The sequence below is a fragment of the Hoplias malabaricus genome, chromosome 10, assembly GCF_029633855.1.
Source record: "Hoplias malabaricus isolate fHopMal1 chromosome 10, fHopMal1.hap1, whole genome shotgun sequence".
Taxonomy (NCBI): Eukaryota; Metazoa; Chordata; class Actinopteri; order Characiformes; family Erythrinidae; genus Hoplias; species Hoplias malabaricus.
Window position 1 is genome coordinate 23,706,011 of NC_089809.1, and position 24,673 is coordinate 23,730,683.

At 37.0% G+C, this 24,673-nt stretch overlaps 1 protein-coding gene across 2 annotated transcripts; it reads right to left on the minus strand.

The window, feature by feature from the left end:
- Nucleotides 1-2,809: 2,809 nt before the first annotated feature.
- si:dkey-17m8.1 (C-Jun-amino-terminal kinase-interacting protein 4) lies at nt 2,810-23,061 on the minus strand. 2 transcript variants are annotated; one of them, XM_066683509.1, is made up of 28 exons: nt 22,936-23,061; nt 21,419-21,850; nt 20,827-21,021; nt 16,623-16,743; nt 16,294-16,364; nt 16,122-16,189; nt 15,602-15,674; nt 15,293-15,459; nt 13,854-14,122; nt 13,413-13,470; nt 12,940-13,092; nt 12,405-12,447; nt 11,012-11,136; nt 10,796-10,849; nt 10,575-10,715; nt 9,417-9,543; nt 9,238-9,321; nt 8,608-8,655; nt 7,988-8,129; nt 7,521-7,563; nt 7,315-7,395; nt 7,157-7,224; nt 6,894-7,042; nt 6,607-6,778; nt 5,690-5,803; nt 5,481-5,576; nt 5,280-5,372; nt 2,810-4,259 (listed from the first exon to the last, which is right to left on the minus strand). In XM_066683509.1, the coding sequence occupies exons 2-28, from the start codon at nt 21,515-21,517 to the stop codon at nt 4,150-4,152; spliced, it is 2,964 nt and encodes a 987-aa protein (XP_066539606.1). In that variant the 5' UTR covers nt 21,518-21,850; nt 22,936-23,061; the 3' UTR covers nt 2,810-4,149. The 2 variants fall into 2 exon arrangements, with proteins under 2 accessions (XP_066539606.1, XP_066539607.1); XM_066683510.1 differs by lacking the exons at nt 2,810-4,259; nt 5,280-5,372; nt 5,481-5,576; nt 5,690-5,803 and having other exon boundaries at nt 6,624-6,778; nt 6,880-7,042.
- Between the last annotated feature and the right edge of the window lie 1,612 nt (nt 23,062-24,673).

The window sequence follows — 24,673 nt, forward strand, 5'->3', positions numbered from 1 at the left end:
GCCATTGTTCCTTATATTGTTTGACCAGTTCATGATTTATGGGTTAGCGTATGTGTTCTTAAATCATTTGTAATGTTTACATCTCCTTACATATGATTTTTTAAGGACAAGTTTGTGTTTTCCTCTAAAATGACTATTTTGGGGACAAATTTTTTGGACTGCGTTTATATATGCACCTTTCTCCTACATGTTTCACTACTATATATAGCAAATTTTAATTTTATATGACACAATACTTGAAATATTATGAGCAGGTTTTTCCCTGACCCGAATCTCTAAAGAAGCATGTTTATATACAATTTTTGTTTGCTTTATGCTACATTAGTCACACAGATTGAACATAGATAGTTAGATAGAATGTAGTTTATGCTTACATTATAATGTTGCTTCCAGAAAAAGTATTTAGTTGGGAAATGTAACAAATTTAATAATTCTTCTCAACATTCATGTTGAACTTTTATGTACTGACTGAAGAAAAAAATCCAGTGTTATGAGCAATTGATTACTGCAACACTCAAAAATTGTAAGGGCAGACTGAATGCATGTTTTCCAATGTGTTGCATCAACTTTTTTTGTTACACCTTTACATTGTTTAAGAACTGGGAATACTAAATGATGCAAATTGAATTTTGTCCATTCTTACATAATACCAGAGTTCAACTGCTCAGCAGTCTGCGGTCGCAGTTCCCTGATTCTCCGCTACATGATGCGCCATAGGAGATAGACCTGGACTGCAAGCAGGCCAGTTAAGCATTTGCACTCTTTCCCACAAAGCCATGCCAATGAGGCATATCAGTGTCTTGCTGAAATAACCATAGACTTCCCAGGAAAAGACGCTATTAAGAATACATCTTCAATAGAATACAGATATCTGATACAGCATGATACAGCACCCAAGGGTGCCATCATATACAGTCATGTGAAAAATTTAGGACAACCCACGATAATCTTTGTCTTTTTGAACATTTTTAAACATATAAACATTTGAGCTTCATTTGAACAGTACTGAGAGATTAAGCTTATATATGTTTATAACTAAACAAATAAAACTGAAGAAATTATTTATAAACATAAGCTGTAAAATGTAATGAACAAAAATGTACATTTCTTGTGAGGAAAAAGTTAGGACACCCTATGCCCTAATAGCTGGTATAGCCCCTTTGGCTGAAATAACCTCAATTAGATGCTTCCCGTAACCATTTACCAGTCTCTGACATCGACTGGAAGATGGTTTTCCTAATTCTTCCATGCAGAATTCTTTCAGCCATGTGATTTTTGAGGGGTTTCTTGAATGCACAGATCACCCCACAGCATCTCAGTAGGATTAAGATCCGGGCTATGATTTGGCCATTCCAGAACTCTCCATTTCTTACCTTTGAGCCATTCCTTGTGAATTTACTGGAATGTTTTGGCTCATGGTCCTGTTGCATGGTCAGCTTCAGTTTTTGGAAAGATAGTCTCTTATTTTCCGCAAGAACCCTCTGATACAGTGAAGAATTCTTAGTAGATTCTATGATGGAGAGCTTGCCAGGCCGTGCTGCAGCAAAGCAGCCCCAAACCATGACATTTCCACTTCCCTGCTTCATGGTTGGTAAGGGGTACTTGTGCACAAATACTGTGCTGGTCGTCTTCTGTTACTGTGCCCAAATGATTTAGCTTTGGATTCAAATGTCCAAAGCACATTGTTCCAAAAGTCCTGGTCTGTGTCTATGTGTTTTCTAGCAAACTTTAGTCTTGCCCTGATGTCTTTTTGACAGCAAGAGTTTCCTGAACATAATTTACAATTATTTTGAGATATTTTTTTTACATCCATTCCCAGACTCATTTATCTATAACCTTTTTTTCTGAAAGCATCAGAGATCTCTTTAGATCTCGGCATGGTGATACCATTCACTTCTGCAACCAAGGGCAAATCAAACTGAGGTCTGAGGTTTAAATAAGAGCATCCTTCAATGTCCTCTTTAATGATGCTTTAATCATTTGCAGCTGATGTAGTGCATCTGATTCTAAATATAGACATTTTTAACAGTAATAAATGTATGGATGTCCTAACTTTTTCCTCACAAGAAATTTACAATTTTATTCATTAAATTTTACAACTTGTGTTTATAAGTAATTTCTTCAGTTGTCAGTACTGCTCAATGTCTATGTTTAAAAAGTGTTCAAAAAGACAAAGGTTTTCATGGGGTGTCCTAGCTTTTTCACATGATGTATCTTCAAGGCACCCATGTCATGTGCACTGAATACTTGGCTTTAATTTGATAGACTGATGCTTTTTTTTTAAACCGTTTTAATTACATGCAGTTAAAAAAATGTAATTTTAATATTCTGTAAACGTTTAACTCAGTGTTGCAGACATCAAATTCTAAATTTATTAAGTTTTATGAAAGGTAATCAATTTGTTCTACAAAAATAATGGATATTTTTCTGATGCACTTTAAATTTAAACAATGGTTAAACTGAATTAATAAATAACAGATTCTAAAATTGCTTTTCACATTAAAACCCAAGAGCTTTCCTGAAAACGGCTTGAAATCTACTTGTCATTCTCTGGATGTTGTACTATAATGCTGCTCTTCTGTTTAATAAATTTGTAAAGACTCTAAGATCACTTATAATATTGACACTGCCCTTGCTGCATTTCTTTAAATATTTTAGGAAGAAGTCTATGTAGTGTATAGATTAAAACATCTATTGTGTAAGCCTTCTTTAAAGGTCTCACATGGTAAATATGTTTTTTTATTCTGTTTTATGCAATATGCATTTTAACCAATATAAAGGAACATTATTTTCAGACTTTGGCAATTTTTGTATTTTTTTAATAAAAATATTTTGAGAAAAATTCTCTTATCTCACATTCATTCTTTCTGTTCTTTTCAGACACACTTCTCACATACATGCTCAAATACTGCAAAATATCATAATGGACCAACCTCTCAAGAATAAACACTTTAAATTACAAAGATACCAAAGAAATACAGTATGCTGATGGTTATGGAAATGAACCAAAATATATTTATCCACTTTAAACGTATTTTCAATATCTCCAGCAAATATATCCTAATTTAATTTTAAGTCTTTTATTTAGTGTATCAATGCTATCAGCTGGTAAGGCAGCTAAGTCTAAAATGACTTCAATTTGCATAGATTCATTAGAAACGCTGCAGTAATCAGTGTAAAATAGCAGCTTCAGTGTGGAGAGAAAATTTTAACATCTCCAAAATCATATTTACATAACTTGAAAATGTGAGATTTTGCCCAGAAACTGTCAAAAAAGGTCCCTTTTGAAAGACAACAATAAACAAGCATGCAAGTTTGCCTTTCAAGAAAAGTAGAGGAACATAATGTTGAAATGACAAAGTATTAATAAATACAGCTTTTAACCACATAGTCTGATGCCAAAACATTGTGGGGGAGAAGAAATTAATGTAAAGAAAAAAACCCTGAGGGTTTCCACAAAGCAAGATTTTTCCTTTAACCTGATAACTTGAGCCCAAAGTCAAGGACTTTGATAATTCAAAGTAAAACAAGATAATTCACACCTTGTGCTTACATTACTCAGCTTGTTTTTTCTAAAGTCCTGATTTGTGGCATAGCACCCAGGGCATGTGTTATAAAACATCTAAAACTATGAGTGCTGATCTAGAATCAGATTCCTCTCTTAAGCATTGCGACTTTACCACGAGGAACCGATCCTAGTAGCACATCTACTTCATAAATACAGGCTCTGGATAGAACATAGGTACACAACAGAAAATGTTCCAGTAGTGAGACTGTCAAACACAAAAATAAAACAAACATACAAAAAAAAAAAAAAGAACAAAAGTGCACCACAGCATTCATCAGCAGACAATAAAACACATATAAAGCTGACAAATGAATGCCTAGTCACAAATGAGATGGTGAACCTTTTTGTGGCTCAGTAAAATTCTCTGCAAAAAAAGTCTGATCACATCTATCCTGAGCACTACAGATATCCAGTATATATAATGCATGTGTCATGCACAATTGCAGAGTTCACTAACCTATTGCTTTGCTGATAGGTGTTACTCAGAAAGAGCAGAAGGGTGCAGTGGATGGGAAAAGTGTAACTGCCTTTAAAGTACATAAAAATAAGTCTCATACCAAAACGACAAAATGAAAGAGTTATCAAAGAGAGGAGCTAGGAACAGGCCGAGTGGGGCTCTGCCAGATGATCATGTGACTGCGTTCAGAGCGCTGTAGAACAGTCTCACCCCCTCCATCACTACAGTCATCTCCTGTGGAAATGTATGTTTTTTCAGGTTAGATATTCTTATACTAAAATAGTGTGGCTGTTTCAGACAAAGAAAATAAGAACAAGAAACAAACATGCCTTTTAGATTGTTACACATCTTCAAAATCTTAGCTATCCTTGTCTCTAGGAACTGTTAGAAAATTGTATGACGCTTATAATGAAAAATGAACCAATAAAAATATTTCAAAAAGTAATTACACTAGTTTAAGGGTAAAACATGTTACACATTTCCAATAAATTACCACTTTAGAGATAAAGCTTAATACTGCAAAACATGGATGGACAGAAGGTGGATGAAGTAAGGATCATTAGAATTATTAACTAGATCAGATCTGCTGGCAATTATTACACATTATATCAACGGTGCATCTGTTATGCATGTTACATTCTGCCCTGCCAATTTGAATACAAGCTGTATTTTTAATTCTTGTAAACTTGAAATCTAGAAAGTTTCAGTACAGAATTGAAATCTATAAAAAACAGTTTTCTAAATATAAATAACTTTATTATTTATATATTTATTATAATATCTTATTTAGTTTCATAGCAAGAGCCAAGGTTTTGACTAGGTTTGAAAACTAATTAATAAATGCTTATATATAATCAAATTATGTTTTAGATTTTATTACATGATTCATTTAACAATTGAACATGAGCGCAAGCACGTTACATCATATAACATCAGAACTATGAATGGGTCATGAGCAGACAGCACTGTTCTCAGCACAGAGCCGTACTGCCTTCTGTCATGTGACACTCACATAGACTGACACATGGAGCCAGAGAAGTACATATCAGACCAGTGTTTGAATAAAAGCGAATTACTTTATATTTCACCTCTGTGTAAATTTAAATGTTTCTCAAATGGAATGTAACTTCTACATCATTAAAAGAGGGAAAATTTGTAAGAAACTAATCACAGCCTGATCTGTAGTTGTTTCTATCACAGCTCTGATTGGAAAGAACACATAGCTAAATAATCTGTCCATTTTGTGTTTCTCACCTATGCGAAAATTTATATAACCCTCTCCACCACTGAGGATGAGGTGAGATGTGTGAGCAGCACCATCTGCTGTAACAGAGGAACCTCTGCAACCTAAAAATAAATGATTAATTAAATGCTGTGAATATATGAAAATAATAATGTTTTTAAAATATTACAGAAACTAGTGATTTTCTGATGAAAATGTTTCAGCTCACTGACCTGGAGCAGAGATGATGAATTTAACAGCTTGGCGGTGTCCATGGAAAGACAGCTGTGCTGAAACCAGAGAGCAGTAGGGGATGGAGGACTCCGAACCTGTCACAAAGAACAAACAAACACACACACAAAAAAAAAAAAAAGCGAGACATCAGAAATTTTTAACATGACTAAGAACCACAACAAAGAATTACTAAACATATTGCACTCACTGAGTGACAAGGGGATGGAGAAAATTGCACCACTTCCTGTGCCTACCCAGAGGCGGCCACTGACCACAGACATGGCAGAGATCTGGAGAGAAGAGAGGGATAGGAACGCTGCACCTGAAAGATAGAAAGAAAGCTTGATTTTTATCATGACTTGAAGAGCAATTACTACATAAAAAATTTCTCAATTTGCTCAAACACCAGAAGCAGCCGAGAGCAGTCGGAGAAAGTGTGAAAATACAGTGTGGAAGAACTGAAGGGTTAAACACAGACACAATGTCTTTAGTGGATACAGCACAGTGCATAGTGAGGGCTTCAAAGCCTCAGAAAGCGGGTGTCCCTCCAGCTCCTGGATATGAGCAGTCTTTACACAGTTCTGGTACAGTACAGTTTTACCAGCTTTTGAGAATAGCATCCTCTGTAAGTCTCCCATGGAGAGAAGCTGCACACCACTGTTCACATTCACAGGGACACATAGGCTCTCACATACTTCTGGAAAGGGAACTTGAGTCAAACCACCAATTAGAGCACGGTTTGCAAAAGGCTCAGGGTCAAAGAAGCTTTAAAAAGGTACTTTCTAATCTAGACCCAATTTGTTGAAAATCAGCTGTTTGCCACTTTCCTGCCCTTAGATCAATCCGATGTCTAAAACATGTGACTCAGGCCCTAGAGAGGGCTGTGCTAACCTTGCCAAACTGGTAGATCGGCTGAAGCAGAATAGGGTTTGAAAACAAAGGCTCATTGAGTCCATAATATCCAGAAAGAAAGAAAGAAAGAAACTCAGATATTCAGCACCATGTACTCTGATGAATCTGTCAAATTTATGTACAGCACTAAGTTACAGTGTTTTACATTTTATTTTAGACAGATGTTTGCAGATATATGAATGATGTCTGATAAATTCATAAAGTTCAGGTCACCTAGCGCTTTAGTGACCATGGAGGACATGTCAACCTCCTGCAGTGGACGTCCAGTAGTCCAATCAAAAAGCCTGAGTGCAGGATCAAGACGACAGGACACCCAAACTCCACTTCCTGCTGAACATAGAAAGCGAACCTGCTGCTCACTCCGCTGGGAAACTATAAATGATTTCTACAACATCAGAGAACAACAGATGGAGAGGGAAATGAGTGGTATGTTGGAGAAACAAACAAGCAAGAAAAGTTTTACACAAACGTATTGCATTTTCAAACCTTTCCGCCAATACCTCCACTTTCTGATTCTGGATGTCAATCATATACACTTTGTTCCAGTATCCAACCCAGAGTCTGCCTTGCTTTGCCAGGCAACAGCGAATGGGCTGCACAGGTGATGTTCCCATTGAAACTGTTTCGTGGGCCTGAAGATCCCATCCACCTACAACAGCAATTAATACTTAAACCTACATTTTAATATATTCTCTGCACCCGAGACAAGGGGCAAACATGTCACACAATAAATTCAGTTAAATTGGACAAAAACAGGACACACCTGAGCTGAGTTTGAAAAATGCAAGTGTACCATTGCTCAATCCAGCAATCACATGACCTGGTGAAAACCTGTCAGAGAAAATTTGTATGACCATTGTATGACCTTTACATAGAAATAAATAAATGAAAAATAAATCAAGAGTTGGTATTAAAACTCACGTTAGAGAATGCACTCCCTCTGACAGATTGGCAGACTGTAAACAACGTGTCCTGGAGGCAGAGGCTGAATGAACAAGCACACTGGTAACAAAGAGAAAGTTTTTTTTTTTCTTGTTACAAAACACACTAGACGGCAATGAAGTCATTTGTATTTGGTAAAAACAAACAAAAAATGTATACGTAAATCAGCAATAAAACTTTTATACCATCCATCCTGTGTTCCAATCCATACAGTGCCAAAAGTTCCCCCTGAGGTACAGGATGAATATGGAGTCAGTTAAGTAGACGAAGGATGGTTTTAGATAAACAGTAAGAAACAGAGTAACTTAATCCATAATCATTGTTTATGGTCTTGATATCTGTCCACAAACATAAAAACATCATTATGAAAGTGAATCGGGGGAATGACACTAATGGAAAACTGTTGCTGTCCTAAGAAAAAAAATTCAAAGAAAACACTTGTAATTGATTTTGAACCATTTCTACTCCATTGTCACAACAATGTTCACACAACAAAATTATGCTCAGAAAAAACAAACCAAATACTGTTGTAACCTTTTCTTATGACAACAACATACATGAGATGATAAAACCCACACAGATCTTATTAATTATTCAAATGTTGCATATCTATTATAGTTACTTTGAAGCATGTGGGAATGTCTGAACTGACCAGTGGGAGGGACAGCACAAATACAAAGAGCTGGAGAGGTGGGTGGAAGGCTGAACTGATCCAGGACAGTATTGGACCGTGCTGGGTCAATCACAGTGACGTCACTACTGGAGGCAGGTCCAGTGATGGTCCAGACAGAACACTGGGTTTGGGTGTGGCATGGAATGTGCATGAGAATGATTGGACATGTCAAGGCATGTAGAAAAATGCATTCTGCTGAAGGTAGTGACTAAATCAAGGAGTGTTTTAGAGTAACTGACCTAAAGTTAAGACGTACAACAAACAAAAGTCCTTATTATGACAGTGATAAACAGATTTGAAATCTGATATGTAATTTAGATGCAGGCATACCGTACTGTGCAAAACAATTAAAGAGCCAGGACCACTGTTTAAAATTTGTTTTCTTACCAATAAAAATGTATTTGCCAGTTAAAATGTATTTTGATCCATTTAAACATATTTTGTTCACATCACTGCTAAAATATCTTAACATATAATACATCAGATGCCTAAGACTTCTACACAGTACTGTAATTGTCTGTTTCTGTGCTCATTTATAATGATCTGAGACACAGCCAGCTGATTCTGAGTCATTTATTTATTTTTAAATGGATTCTTACATTCTGTTCTCCTGAAACCTCTGGTGGCACCGCCACAGCACAGGTCAGCTACAGAAAAGAAACAAGCAGGGGCAATTCAGTAAACAGTCATCCATCGAGGGCCTGGGCATTTAACTTTTGTCCTCCTCATTATCAAGATTACAGTCAATGCATTTTCAGTTTGGTCTGAAACAAAATAAATGTTTCAGACAACAGACAAAAATCTAGTCTGACCAAAAGAGGCAGTCTGAATCCAGATAAAATTGTCTTTTTATTGACCCAGAACTGGTTTGTTTTGTTTGCATTTACATTTACTGTGTTTAGTATAGATTGTTTTCAGACCAATTACATGAAGCTAAGGCTACTTGACCCAGTAAAAAACAATATTATCATGGTATTTTCATCAACACTTTGCTGTTCTGTCATTTTACTACAGGATGTCTCATTTTTATGATAGATTGGTACAAGATGTGAAATCTCAGAGTAAATGACAGAAAGGAGCAAGATTATGTGATTTATTCATGGCCTTCACTCAAAAAAAAAAGGAAAAAAAAAAGAAATAAAAATAATAATATATATAATATATATATAAAATCAAAGCTACATACACATGGACAGAACAAATCTAAATTAATAAGTGTTAAATCCAACCTTAGCAGAAGCATCTCTTTGGTCAAGCATTCTTAACTGGGTGAAGACAGGCACATCTTTAGGCTCCAAAAGTGCATCACAGTTCTGGTATGCACAGAGAAGCACACACAGTAAACTAATATAACCTTGTGATTTAGGCAAATGAGTGAAATGATGTGTTGATACAAATATGTCCATACCAGTGAATTTGTTTGCGAAAGTGGCACACTCCAGCCATTTAACTGTCGTTTACCCAGATTTCCCCACACATGAGAACGGATCTCCAGGTACAGCCCCTTCCTCCTCAGCCTGGGAGAAAGGGAAACCCTAAAGAGGGGAGCAGATATTACTGCTGTATGCAGTCCAGTGAGATTTGGTGATATAATAAAAGCCAAGCCCATAATGAGCTGAGCATTATTAAATTGATTTGAATTGAACTAATATTTTTGACTTCCAATATGTAATTCACATTGGAATTTATTGCTATCAAACAAAAACTACAAAACACAGCAGGTAACAGAACATGTGTGAGAGAAAAGAAAAGGCAAACATATGGTTTCACATCAATGTCAAAATTAGAGGGCATAGGAACACAAGGTAAAAAATATAAACCTGCTAGTTTTAACATTTCAAAGAGAGAGGAACTGCATGTGCACGGATCATAATCACGCTCTCTTATTTATAAAATTTTTCATAATCAGCACTTGAGAGGATTTTCCACGATGCTGCTGGACAGCCTCCATCATACACGGAAAATAAGTTTGGACATTGAGTCGCCTCCTCCCCCCCATTTCAAAATGAAACTCAAATGACCATGGTACAGGTCCTATAAGTTTGTTTTTGTGTAGAAGGCTTCTTTTACTAGGCAGACTATATAGAGTCTATGAATGGGCTGGGACAGGAGATGTCAGCCAAAAAGCATTCCCCACACCCAAACTGCCAAAAATTTAAATTCTCTTGAGCGCAGAAAGAGGCTAAGGGAAAAGAGGTTGGTGCATGAGGGAAGCTTTTATATAAAAAAAAAAATAAATAAAATAAATAAATAAAATAAAATAAAATAAAATAAAAAAAAAAAAAGCGAGATTGTGATCAGTGCACATCACATATTCTAACGGGTACTGGAATAAAATCTTAGCATTTATAAGTAATCAATTAATTTGGACCCTCGTTGATACATTTAAATTAGAAAAAGTAAAGGCTTAATTTAAAATAAAAAAAAGGGACATTCTGCATTAATTTGTTAATGCTTAAAATAGGCAGACACTTTTAGTACACAGCAACACAGTTTTAAACAAAATTAACTAATGGAAAAAAAAAACAAAACAAAAAAAAAAAAAAAAAAAAACACAACACCTTACTCTGTCTGTGTGCGATCAACAGAGAGACGATGCGAAGACCCCACTGGTGAAAGTGTTGGGGATGGCACAGGTGGAACAGTTAGAGCCAAAGCTGCAGCTGGAGCTAGCTGATCCTTCGTCAAACCAAGGAAACGGTTAAACCTGTAAGAAAAAGATGACATTCATGGATCAAAAATAAAATAATATTGGTCTATATAAAAACAGGAAAAATTGTCTCACACCTCTTCCACACACTGCTCCTCTTGTCTTCTGGAATCTTCCCTTCCTTAGCAACACTTTAGGAGGAAGGAGAACACATTAATGAAACTAACCAGGCGTAGATTATGTATATATCCTTCTGAGTAAGATTATAGAAAAAGCTAAGCTGTTCCTGCTATAAATCTCATTATGCATGGTTCTGAATTATCAATAAAGAACTTTAAAGGAGTTTGACAAACCGAAGAGCCTGAGAGCGTCGTACAGCTTCCTGTAATTCAAACAGCCGTTCTTTGTACTGGTTTTTCTCCATGACCACACGAGCCATCTCTGAACGAGAGAAAGGGCGGGAGCTAGGTAAAGAAGACTAAAAAGAAAAAAAAAGAGCAGAAAAAGAACAGTGAAACATTGAGAAATGAAAATCACACATAATATGTTGTTAACCACTAGGAATGGATATTTGATTAACTCATTTATTCAAAAGCCAGAGCCCAAATTTTAGCAGCTTATACGTGTCCTTCATAACTTAGGGCAGCGACATTTAAAAAATCTGTGTCAAATAGTTAAGTGCAATAGCCCCTATTCATTCAAGTTGTGTTTTATCAATGTAGATTTGTACAATCGACCCATCACCAGATGAAATGAATGTACAACGTGGAACCAAGCAAAGATTTGTGAGCTGATTTTAAATCAGAAGCAGTGCAGAAATAAAGTAATTTACATGCAATTTACATGATGCATGCCCTTATTCATGCAGATATTCTGGTAATAAGCCAATGAAAATATGGAATTCTGAAATTTGCGAGCTGAGTCTGTGCTCCTAGGTGAAGCCTGAGCTCCTGCATTGAATGCATAAGTATTCCATATTCCAACAATAATGCAAATATATTTCACTATCCACAAATATATACATCCCAGTCTGTGTTTTGTGGTTGCAATTTGTTCAAATACAGTTAAATTCATGAATACATGTTTTTGGCTTTCATTGATATATCACAATTTTATGTGAAAACTCATGCATTTGATTCAATTTACATTGCACATATTTTTAAAGTCGCAATCTCAAATTTAAAATGTATTTATAATGTGATGAATCTGCATTTGTGAATTGTGTTTATCTCAGGCACATCTGATGCAACTTATGAAGCCCTTGTTTGAGACAACACCTGATTTGCAAATGTGTGTTCTTGAGGGATTCTCTTAGGTGTGTTGAATGATTCTGAGGCTAAAGTAGTCAATAAAATATTAGTTTTGTTGAGCTATTTAAGGTTTTCTTGTTTTAATGGTTTATTGCTAAAAATGTGGAAGTATAATAAACTGTGTTAATAAACCTAATTTACAAAGGGTTTTCAACAATTTTGACTGCAACTGTATGTCTTTGTGGTTTTATATGGAGAAAGAAAGAGGGAGTATAGAGAAAATGGTTTAATGACTAAGGAAGCAAAGTCGTAAATAGGGTGCCAACTCAAGGAAAACTGTTTCTGTGTAGTGTTAATTAATAGCCCAAATACAAACAAATTCGTAAGTACATCCAATTGTACACTATCTTCGGATACACTGGCAACTGACAGCAATGCAGTGAAATGGAAACATACAACAAAAACCACACACACTGACAGAAAGATAAACACTTACATCAGGGTCTTCAGCTTGGAACGTCTCCAATTCTTTTCGCAGCCTAAAAAAAAAAAAGAGGCAAATATTTACATAAATAAAATACAGCAAAACACACAGTATTTTGTACAGTACAGTATTGTTCGAAAGCTAAACCGGTGAATGCTATCTTAAAAATTAGAGCTGAAGGGAAAGTGTCTGAGTGAGGTGGATTTCATTATTTAATTTATGATTTGCACTCATACATTTAAAACCCATGAGATATACTTCCACTGCTTCCAAACAATACAACATACAAAGATAAATGTTCACATAAAGTATTTGTTCTTGGAATCACATGAGAATTGATCCAAACTGTAAAACATATTTTCCCTAATGAATATCTCTATGAACAATATACTGACCTCTAATTAAAACATCTAACATTGATAAACCAACACAAAGGATCTATCTTGTATGTTTTTGTAATATGAATGCAGAAATAAAATTCATGTCAGTTGCAATATTTTTAAATTTACTTCTTGCTAGGATTAATAACGTTCATTAATAATGTTACCGCTTGGTCTCCTCTTCCATCTCTTTGGTTTTTCCCTCTAGTCGAGCAATTGTTTCTTGACAGGAAGTGAGCTCCAGTTTCAAAGCAGATCTCTCATTGGTCAGTTCCTCTACACGTGAAATAAGAGCCTTTCGTGCAGCATCCACCATCTCACTGAGAGAGAGTTAAAAAGGGAAGCAGAAACACTATTATATTAGTCCATCATGTTATTTATTTTTAATACAATGTCACACAACAAGAGTAAGAAGCTATTAGTCTCAGGAGCAAAGTACTTTTAATGCATAGGTCTATTAATATGACCTAAAACACCAACAACACATATACTGTAAATAAACAGGAGGTTTTTGCTACTGATTTTTACTCAGTAGCTGCTGCTACGTAATGAAAAGTATACTAATGTGTCTCTGAATATTGAAGTACAAGAAAAAGAACCAAAATGCTGCTTAAAATAATGAAAGTAAATAGGATCTTACTGGGTGTGTTTCAGTTCCTCATACTGAGAAAGAATCTCTTCAAACTGGTCTGTGCTGCCTGTACAGGAACCACAGAGACAAGAGTTTAGAGAAACACACCTAGGTTTGACAAACATGGGTCAACAATTCAAATCCTCAGTTATAAATAAAGTTTATGTGTAAAATAGTCAAAGACAATCATTATAATCTGAATATATGAGTGACTGAGAGTCGCAAATGCTTAAACACAAATGAAATAGGAATGTAAAGCTGTGACCTCACATCATGTCAATTAGATTTTATTAATTCTATGATAAATATAAGAATATGATATATAATATTTGTATAATTATAATATACAAATGTAACATTTTTAAATTAATGAACACAAATTTCCACTTTCAGACTGATGCATCATGATGCACTTTGATTTTCAAATCCCTGACAAACACACACACCCACCTCTCACACTGACTCCATGATCCACACTCTCTGCATAATCCCGGCTAAGTTCACAAAGCTCAGAGAAGACAGAATCTGTGTTTCTTATCATCTCCCACTCTAGCCTGTCTAAGTTCTTTTCTTCCTCCTTGTCCTCCTCATGTTCCTCTCCCTCATTTTCTTGCTCTCGCTCCTCTTCATCATCTCCTCCCCCCTCATTCTCCTCATTATGTCTCATCTCCTCCTCAAGATTTTGTTTGGGCTCCCCTTCTCCTTCTCGAACAGGGGTGCTGAAGAAAGAAAAAGACACTATTAAAACAAAAAGTGTGTGTGTGTGTGTTTACACATGTAACCATAAGCATATTCTGTGTTGAATTTAACTGACCAGTTACTCTAGGTAACCAAACACTGGCTTCAAGTTAAGCAAAGCATGCACCTTGTGATCATGCCTTTATAGAGAGCACTAACAAAAATAGTGCTGTCCATACAGAAAAAGATCTGAAAAGTTTACACTCTTCAGCAAAAACTAAAATAGTTTATAACACACCTACTCTTACACAATGTACATTTGTCAGTCTGGAGGGACAGGAGCTACTGTATTGTTAAAGGTTTATTTATTCATTCATTGTCTGCAAGTGCTTATCCAGTTTAGGGTCACAGTGGGTCCGGAGCCAACCCGGAATCACTGGGCACAAGGTGAGAACACGCCCTGGAGGAGGAAAAAGTCCTTCACAGGGCGACACACTCACACACTTGCACCTATGGACACTTTTGAGCTGCAAATCCATTACCAATGTGTGTTTTTGGACCATGGGAGGACACTGAAGTACTCGGAAGAAATGGGACACTGGGAGAACACGCAGGGCGACACACACTAACAAATTTGTTAAAGGCAGATATTAGGTCAAATATTAATGCCTGTATTAGACAAATGTTTTGATTGATGGATATATCACAATGATATTTGATGATGTTTTGTTTTAACCCTCTTCAACCTTTCTCTGTAATATTTATCAAAATGAAGCTAAAATAAGCTAAATTATCTACATTCTCATCTAGGCATGGTGGCGTAGCAGGTTGTGTCATAGTCACACAGCTCCAGGGACATGGAGGTTGTGGGTTCAACTCCCACTCCTCACTGTCTGTGAGGTGTATTCTCCCCGTGTTCGCGAGTTTCCTCTGGGTGCTCTGGTTTCCACCCACGGTCCAAAAACACACGTTGGTAGGTGGATTAGCGAGTCAAAAGTGTCCATAGCTATGAGTGTGTGTCACCCTGTGGCACCCCCTCCAGGGTAAGCTAATACCATGCGCCCAGTGATTCTGGGTAGGTTCCAAACCCACTGCGACCATGAATTGGGCAAGTGGTTTCAGATAATGAATGAATGAATTAATGTATCAAACAATCAAATTGAATTAACAAGTTAAATATAACCACAGTAAATGCTTGCACATTGTCATACCTTGCTTCAACCAGTCCCTGCAAATGGGCCAGTTCTGGAGTGGACCTTATGATATCATTGATAAAGGATGGATCATGAGTAGGTTTAGCTTCGATCAATTCGATCACCTTGGAAGCTACCATTTCTGATGGGATGGGTTCAGAAACAACTTTCGGTGTTAGCTCAGGCTGCAACATAGTAAAGGAAAGAAATAGAAAGCAATTAGATATGTTGTTTGTGAATTTAATTACCAATACCACAAAATAATTAGATTAATGTTTTTTTGGTTACACTTATGGGGGTTTGCAAATTCTAAATAAAAGTGTTTACCTCATGAGTCTCTGTAATTTCATGTCGCTCATGGCTAAATGAAACCTCTGTGCTTTTGGAATGACTGCGATTCCTACAAGAAAACCACTTATATCAGTTGACAAGCAATGTTTTTATAGTAACAATAATCATGTGTACGCTGATATGTAAAGAAACTAGTCCCTACTTAATGCTAATACTCAACTACTTGCTTAATTGAAGTCAGCTTTATCATCATCCCCACCACATACAAAGATTTCAGACGAAAACACTTTGCATCGTAGGATTCCACATAGTACATTATCAACTTATAGCTAACATTTAATTTTCCAAATTAGCTGACAAGTAACTCTGAATCAAATGTTTTAAATTGATTAATCTATGACTCAGCCAAGTATTTTTACTCTTAAAAACAAAGAAACCTTGTGAGGAACTTAAAATAAAGAAGAGGAAATTAATCCTGTCCACTCCACAGCTCTGTCCACAGAACGAGGGAAGAAAGTGTTGGCACCGCTAAACAAAAAAGGTAAAGTGAGTTAACCTTAGAGGTGATTCTTCTCTCTCTAGCTCTTTTTTCTTCTCTAGCAGATCTCGATATGTCAGCACTAACTGCAAAATGCAAGGGAGAGGGGAGAGGAAAAAGGAGAGAAAATAAAGTGAGAACTGATACATCTTCAACAGCAAATGTCATATAAGAGAAGCGAGACACTGACCTTATTATGTGTATGTTTTAAAGTGTTCAGTTCTCTGGCCAGGCTGCTTTTCTGCTCTTCCAAAGCAACCACTAACAAAATAAAATCAGTAAAATATCAACCACTGTACAAGAGCCTTTTGAAAAAGACATGCATATAAAGAGTCTTTTACAGGCTTTTGACTGAAGTTGAGTAAACTTGCACTATTTTAACCACCAAGCTGACCAGTCAGTCGTTGGTCATCCATCCCTCCAGTACTGAATGTGTACACTGACACCTCTGTTCTATTTATTAGACAGACAGATAGATAAAAATAGCAGAAACAGATTGGCTCAGTGCTCATGTCTCACATTGGTCAGCTTGCTCTCTTGCCTTCTTCTCCAGTTCTCTCTCTCTCCTCTCCCTCTCTTTTTCTCTTCCACGGATTGCTCGCCTCTCCTGCTCAAACTGGTCATCTAGCTCCAGATAGCGCTGCAAAAGGCGAGCGATTAATAAAAATTAGTTAATGAATTTAAACAGTAGTTAACACACAAACCACAAATAAGCTAATAGAATATTCATTCCTATATGAAAAGAAATATCACAGATATGCCTATCTCTAATTTCAAAGTGCACGTTTATTCAGAATCAGGCCGTTGAGACAGTCAGCATTCTGTATGGAAAATATTCCAAACATGGTGCAGAATAATGATCACTGATCAGCTGTTTTTCACAGCGTCACTGATTCATAGAAACACTCTTTTTGAAACACAAAAAGCTTGAGAACTAATAGTAAACATTTAAGGTGCACTGGTTTGGTTCCTCCACCTCTTAGGAATGAGCCAAACTTCAGCGAATAATCAGGACAGCAGAGAGGATCATTGGTTGTAGTCTGCAATCCCTTCGGGGGCATCTACAAAAGTAGAGTGAATTGTGCTGGCAACAAAATGAGAAAAAAAATAGCCTATGCCACTCCATTAGAGCTGCAGCCATTAGACCTGCAGCCAGCTAAATTCCTGTTGTATCCTACACCTCAACACTTAGGTTGCTGTGGTCGTTTATGATCCGATCAGCATCTGGTTATCCTTAACAACTACGGTTACTCATAGAGCCCAGTAAATCCACACTGGCCTCCTTGGTGACTAAGGCTGTACCTAGCCCCACTGGCACTGTTAATGCATGCTCAGTGCCACCAGTTCCATGTGAACATTACATGCTAAATCACCAACAATCCCAATAACACCTCTACTGTGCATTTCTCCAAGTAATCTGTGCTCTCCTTATCCACCACCCCTGACAAGACCTTTCACACCATCTACATATTTGTACATTGTGCACTTTCTTGAAAATATTCCCCCTCACTCACAAAGCTAACAATTTTCTTACTACAGCTACTCGTCAATGAATTAACCTGTAGCTGTTTGTCCAACAAACATGCTAAAACCCTTAGCACCTGATTATGTCTCCATGTATACCAACTCTGAAACATATTCTATCAGCTTGTAAACTTAATTTGTCACAATGTGCCAACGCCTACACATAACCCACAACTAGGATTCACCTACCCACTATCCAAGATTTTGCAGTGTTGGAAGGACATCATAAGTTGCACCAAGCAAAAACTTAATACGACTTGGCTCCAACACCCATAACTCATGCCAAGAAATCTTCCACATTACTAGATTCTCCCATTGAAGCCACTGGCCTTGTTTTGCCTGTGAAGTTGCTGATGCACAACGTGCCTCCTCCTCCTGCTTGCGAACAAAACTAGTCATCATTTGCCTTCTATCTGGTGATGTGGCCTTACTAAAAGCTTTCCACGAATCACCTGACCCAATGCGTGCTCTTCCGCATTTTACTTGGCCAATCACATCCCTTAGATCTAATGAGCTACTGGCAACCTGCATGGTCACTTTCGGATTCCACTTCCTTCCTGTTTTTGTGATTGGCGCTGCTGCTTTTATCACTGCATCTTTCTATCCTGACAAAATCATCTCACGAACGCACACTTAAATTCCTCAACTAAACTTGAGTGTTGCTCCAGTACCCCTCTCCCATACCATGCCATGCTACTTAAACACTGTGGCATCCCCAGCCACTTCCCTATAGCCTTGTTAATAAACATCATAAACTGTCAATGGCCACCTAATAGAAGGCAGTAAGCCAAACTGCAGACACCACAATTTCAACTTCCCTGGCAAACACAATCTATCAATGCTGTTAGCAGCCTTCACCAGTTCAGTCCCACAACTTGTTCTGTATTGTTTAGTGCTGCATTATATCATCTACCTAAATTCTTCACTGGTCTCTCCAGTACTTTAGGGATCATCAAAATATTTTCTGGCACAAGTTTTCCTTTGACAATCGACAGACTTCTAGACTTGCTTGGTTTAAACTTGAGCCTGAGAACCTGCATCTTACTAGTGTTATATCTGCTCTGTATAATATGCATATTTGCACAATTGTAAAGTATTTAAAAACTTTATTCCTGTTATATAATTCAGTAATATCCTGTACATAATAGTATAGCACATTTATGGTATGTTTGCAATGACCAGCATTTATACGACATATTGTCATCTGTATATGTACTAATATCACTCATCCACTTTAGCCTTTTGCATATGAAAATTTTGGTCACTTTATTTACACTATACTCTGGATTCACTTAGTTGGATACTTGTTAGTAGTCTTTGGGCCTATCTGGCTTGTTTTGTATGTTACATGTTATACATGTATGCACTCACCAAGACAAATTCCTTGTATGAAATAAAGTGATTCTGATTCTTCAGTCTGCTAAACTATAAGCCAATTGTTTCAGAAATCTTCGGATGGGGCATGTTTACCACAGTGTTACACCTACTCTTCTTTTTACAACATTCTGTGTGGAATATTTGGGAACTGAGGACAGTAGTCGCTGTAGTTTGGAAAATGAAATGTTTTCACATTTTTGCTTAATACAGGATGTCAGATGCTCAGCAGGTAGAGCTCCTGTACTTTTCATTTCATAATGCAGATGTTTTCAATGGGTTTGCATTAGTGTAGCACCTCTCATACTACAGAACAATAATGTTTTAATCCATGAACAATGTTCATTGGCCTTTGCATTTGCAAGTTATTCTGCAGTGATTGTACACAGACAATCATTTATGAAGAATTTGAGAGCATGCAGTTATTTGCACTGCACAATCCTTTCTGTTTTTACTTCAGTGTCACCTAAGGGCCAAAGTTCACAGCCAGTCGATATTGTTTTTTGGCTTTGTTACTTGAACATGGGGATTTCTCTTGATTCTCTAAATCGCTGATATTATGCACTGTAGACAAAGTAATGCCCAGAATCTATCCTATTGGCCCACGGAATGACAAACCCCTCCACATTTTAATTTCAGAATTACTATTTAAACCCAATCAATGTAACTGAAGTGTTGACAGCTATCTTCGTCATTCTTATCCTATACCCCTTTTCCACTAGTTAACACTATCCACAGGGGTGACAATAAAATGTCTAGAACATGGATTGGATAATACACCACAGCACTGTTTTCTAAACACCTATATTCAAAATAGATTAATATTGCACCCGTTCCTTTAAGTGATAAAAGGCCCCCACACAGCTCTCAAAAGCACTAAAACTAGTCTAGAACATTTGAACATATCAGCCCAGAAATACCTTCAAGAAATTATTTCCTATTATGAGCCTCCACAATTACTCAGATCACAGAGTACTGGACTTTTAATAGTTCCCAGAGTTCAGAACACCTCCGCTGGGGGAAGAGCTTTTTCTTATAAAGTCCCCCAACTCTGGAATGATCTTCCAGAAAATGTTCGGGACTCTGACACAATCACAATCTTCAAATTTAGGCTCATTTGTTAAGTTTAGCTTTTGGTAGTTAATGCTCCCTCATAGATAAAAGGCAGCAGATACAGGAATTATAGTAAACAGACACTGGTGCTGTCATCCCACTGCATCACTCAGGTTTGTTGCTGGTGGAGCGTAGGGATGCCAGTGTTTCAGGATGCTCCCGCGTTTGTGTGTCCTTGGGAATCACTCTTTTTAGTTAAGCTGTTAGAGTCAGATCCTGTCTAGCTCCTGCTCCACACTTCAGATCAGCTGCCCACGCTCCAGCCACCACCACTTGCCTTGGACTAGCTGCCCGTCCTACTGAAGATTTCATGGACTCCAAACTATTATTACCAGTAGATTGACCAGAGGAGGATAGGTCCCCCTTGTGAGCCTGGGTTTCACTTAAGGTTTCTTCCTCAGCTCTGAGAGAGTTTTTCCTTGCCACTGTCGCCCTGGCTTGTTCACCTGGGCATTTTTACATTCTTTACATTTCATGTCAAAACTTTGCCTTTCCAGAATTCTGTGAAGCCGCTTTAGTTGTAAAAAAGCCGCTATACAAATAAATTTGATTATAATTATAAATTTGATTGAAAACACTACAAAATAATAATAATAAATTTTAAAATAATTATTTTCATTCTTTATACATTTCTTTTGCCAGATTTGCACAGTTGCAGAAGACAAATGAATGTTGTTTGCCATCTTTAATCCAGCACAAAAACAGAGCTTACCTCTTGACTCTCTCTCCTTAGTGTCCTCTCCTTCTCATATCTCTCCAGCAGTTCTTCCCTCTCTCCTTTCTCCTTCTCTGCCACTTCCTCTCTCTCTCTGAGTTGTGCCCGAGAGCTGGCCAGTCCTTCCAGAACCCACACCAGAATGGGCAGAAGTGACTCCACCACATCTGCCCCATGAGTTTCAACAACTAACTACAGAAAGTGGTAGAAAGAGAAACAGAAAAAAAGATAGAGAGAGAGAGTTTCACTGCACAAAATGCTATAATATGTTTCATTTGTTTTTTGCTTGTGTTTCATTTCAAAGTCTTATCTCTCCATTCAGCTGCTTTGTCAGGAAGAGTGTTTAACTACTGATGACACTCTAAGGGCACAAAGCTGCCGTTTACTTCCTTTACAAAAAATCTGCAGAGTAACAGTCTCTAAAAACAGTGGACATGCTTATGAGTAACATTTCATGTGTAGTGAAGCATTCATCTATATAAAGCATTCACACTGGTCTCAGGGCAGGCTGAACTGTTTATACACTGTGGCTTATAACAACAGAATAAATCTAGATGTAATAGTAAATGCATGGATTTTGATGGGTTACCTGGAGTTCTGAGTACAGCTTTCCTGCTTCCTCGCTTACTATGTCTGGATCCAGTTCCAGTTCCCCGGTTCCACTCAGAAAACTTTCACCACACTCCATTTTTATTTCTTCTTTTCAGTTTCTTTTTCAAGAGCTTGTTTAACACTTCTGATTTATACCCTGTCTGTAGTGTCTGCCCCTTTTTTAAGATTCCCCTTTACTTTCTCTCACTAGGTTTCATATCTTGGCCTCCCATGGTCATTCTCACCTTCAGTTGTTTTCAGTTTTAACACCTGCCTGTATTAATACACAGAATCTACAGCTGCCTAATAATTCTGCAGCACATGTCAAACTATTTCTCCCTAATCAATTTCATATTTTTTCTTAAACACATTTTAGACCATGCTCCATCTAACCGCCTAGCTAATATCTGGTGGAGTTTTGATGTCCATCCTGCAAAACAGAAAAAATAAAATATTTTATATATTTTAATTAACTCAATAGACACATGCTTTGTTGTGCTCTGCTTCTTTTAAAATAGAACCTTACAGAACTTTACAAAATTATTGGTAAAATTAGACACAATCCATATTTTCAGAATGACCATTTATGTCTTACTGTACACTGTCAGAAGAGCTGCCACCCTGTCAACTGTACACCCATGGGTACATAACTGTACCATATTCTACTATAATGTTTGATTTCAAAGTTGTGTTGAATTCATGCACCACATTTCATTTCCAGTATACATTATGTTCTCATATTTCCACAGTTCTATAGGCCTACAAATATAGGCTTTAGTAACAATAATGTATCCGTCTGTAACATTTTTTCGGAGAGTGTACTATAGCATGTGTTTTTTTTAAACAGTAATATTACTTGTATATGTCAAACATCCACCCAATTACATGCAGTGAAATTACAAAAGGCTTTGTAGCTAAATCAACAAATTGGTAACTGAGATTTCAGTTTTGTTTTGCGACACCAAAAACGCTATAATGACAACTTATAATTGATATGTTGCACGACAGTAGTAGCACTACAACCTCCCTCTGATCCAAACCAGTCCGACTGCTGGTTTGTTTACCTGGTGAACGACTACCTGGGCGTACTGTCGGGGTAAACACGAAGCGAAAAGGGCGACTGCTAAAACAATAAAGAGCCCGGACACTGACACAAAGCAATAGAAAGGAGTGGTTCATTATAACTGCACGAAAACAGACATTAAGGCCTTAATACGCTAACATTAACACACACACACACACACACACACACACGATGAGAGAAGGGAACGACTGAGACGGACGAAGCGGGAGGTCACTTATTCATATTTTCCGCTCCACCTCAAATGAAGATACAACTTACAGTTACAATTGCTGAATTGTAGGTGGAACAGAATAGTGGAATAAGAAACTAAACTTCGGTTTCGCTGAAGACGAAGACACCTTGAACCGTCTTACTCAACCGCTTTTAAAAAACTCAGACAACCGCTGGGTCGAGGTGAACATTAAAACAAAACAACTATAATGTCTACTCACCTCTACTTCTCTCTCTCTCGGTTTGCGTGTCCGTATCGGCTTTGCTTCTGCCCTGCGGTAAATTTCCAGTTAGACTCAGATAGGCATATCAATTACTCTAAACCAGGTTAAAGAAGAGGGGCGGGGTCCCTGCAGAATGACGCGTGATTGATGCCAAGGTTGACCAATCAGAGCAGAAGATTGAGAACTCCATCCAATCAGAATAAAGAAAGCCCTGTACTGAGCGAGTTATCATTCTGACGAAGAGTAAAAAAAACTTTGCTGAAACTTGAACATCAACACGTGACGAGAGAAGGAGTCGTGTCATGTGATTAAACGCGAAAAACTCAATACTTTGTTTCGCTGTTAGCGTTCCTAAGGGTGTAGCGGATTAACAGACAGTCAGAGGGCAAATGTGCACTCGCAGGCTGTGCTCTCTGACACTAAAATGTTTTTAAGATAATTGTAGTTTGCAAACAGTCGCTAATTTCACCTGCGACCGGGGAGCACCGTTCACTTATCACTGAAGCTGGTTGCCACAGCCGAAACATATTGGCCATATCTATAAGGTGCTGCATTATTGTTATCTTCAGAAGAGGAAACCGTACACCTAAATCAAGGTTAAGGTTCATTTAAAAATAGACACATGATGACAATTCACTAATACAACATATAGTTGTATCAATATTTGTTGATTGTTTTATATGAAAGAGTTGCAAATAAATCAAACTAAAAAATTACATATTTGTACAAATAGCCAAATGTACCATGACCACTAGGAATTGCTAGTTTGTATCTTTAAGTTCATATGTTACATTAAACAGAATTTTGCAGTGTTCCAACAACCACAACGTTCCCAGAATATTAAATTGTTGATGTAAATAAGGTTGAGGTAACATTCCCAGAATGTTTTCGTAACTTAAGAAAAACGTTTTAAGAAAAAAAAAAAACCTGGACAAATTCATGTTGCAGGAACATTCCAGTGCAATGTTCCCAACAACCAAAATAGAACGTTATGGGAACATTCTAAGAACATAATTTTGCAACTTTCTAAGAACATTCCATAGCAATGTTCCTAGAATATTAAATTACAGGTGTAAATAAGGTTGAGGTAACTTTCCCAGAATGTTTTTGTAACTTAAGAAAAAGGTTCTGGGAACATTAAAAAAACTGGACAAATTCACATTGAGGGAACATTCCATTGCAGCATATCCACAACCAAAATGGAATGTTAAGGGAATGTTCTGAGTATGTAATTTTGTTAGCTGGGTAAGTATTGATGGTACTAATGCCGCTTTTTATTTTTTATTTTTTTTATGTTTATGTGAGGCAAGAAAGTATATCTCTGTCCACATCAGTAATTTTTCCAATGTTTGAATATATTTCTCCTCTTATATATTTTCTCTTTAAAATAATCGTTTATAAATTGTTAGTAACTGCTTCATTTTCTTTGGGTTCCTGGAGGGTCTGGGTCCTATCCTGAATCACTGGGTGCAAGGCAGGAATACATACTGGACAGGGTGCCACCCAATCGTTATATGATGGTTAAAATACACACACAAAAAAAGACTGCAGATAACTTATTTAACTCTACACATATTTTAGGCTCAAATTCCCCTTTAAATGTAATGAAACAGATTTGCTATGTTATTGATATTGCAAGCTATCTTATTGTTCAACATTACAGCACGCAAGTAATTTGATGTTGAAGAAATAAATAAACAACTACACCACACATATAAGTATCGATAACATTTAT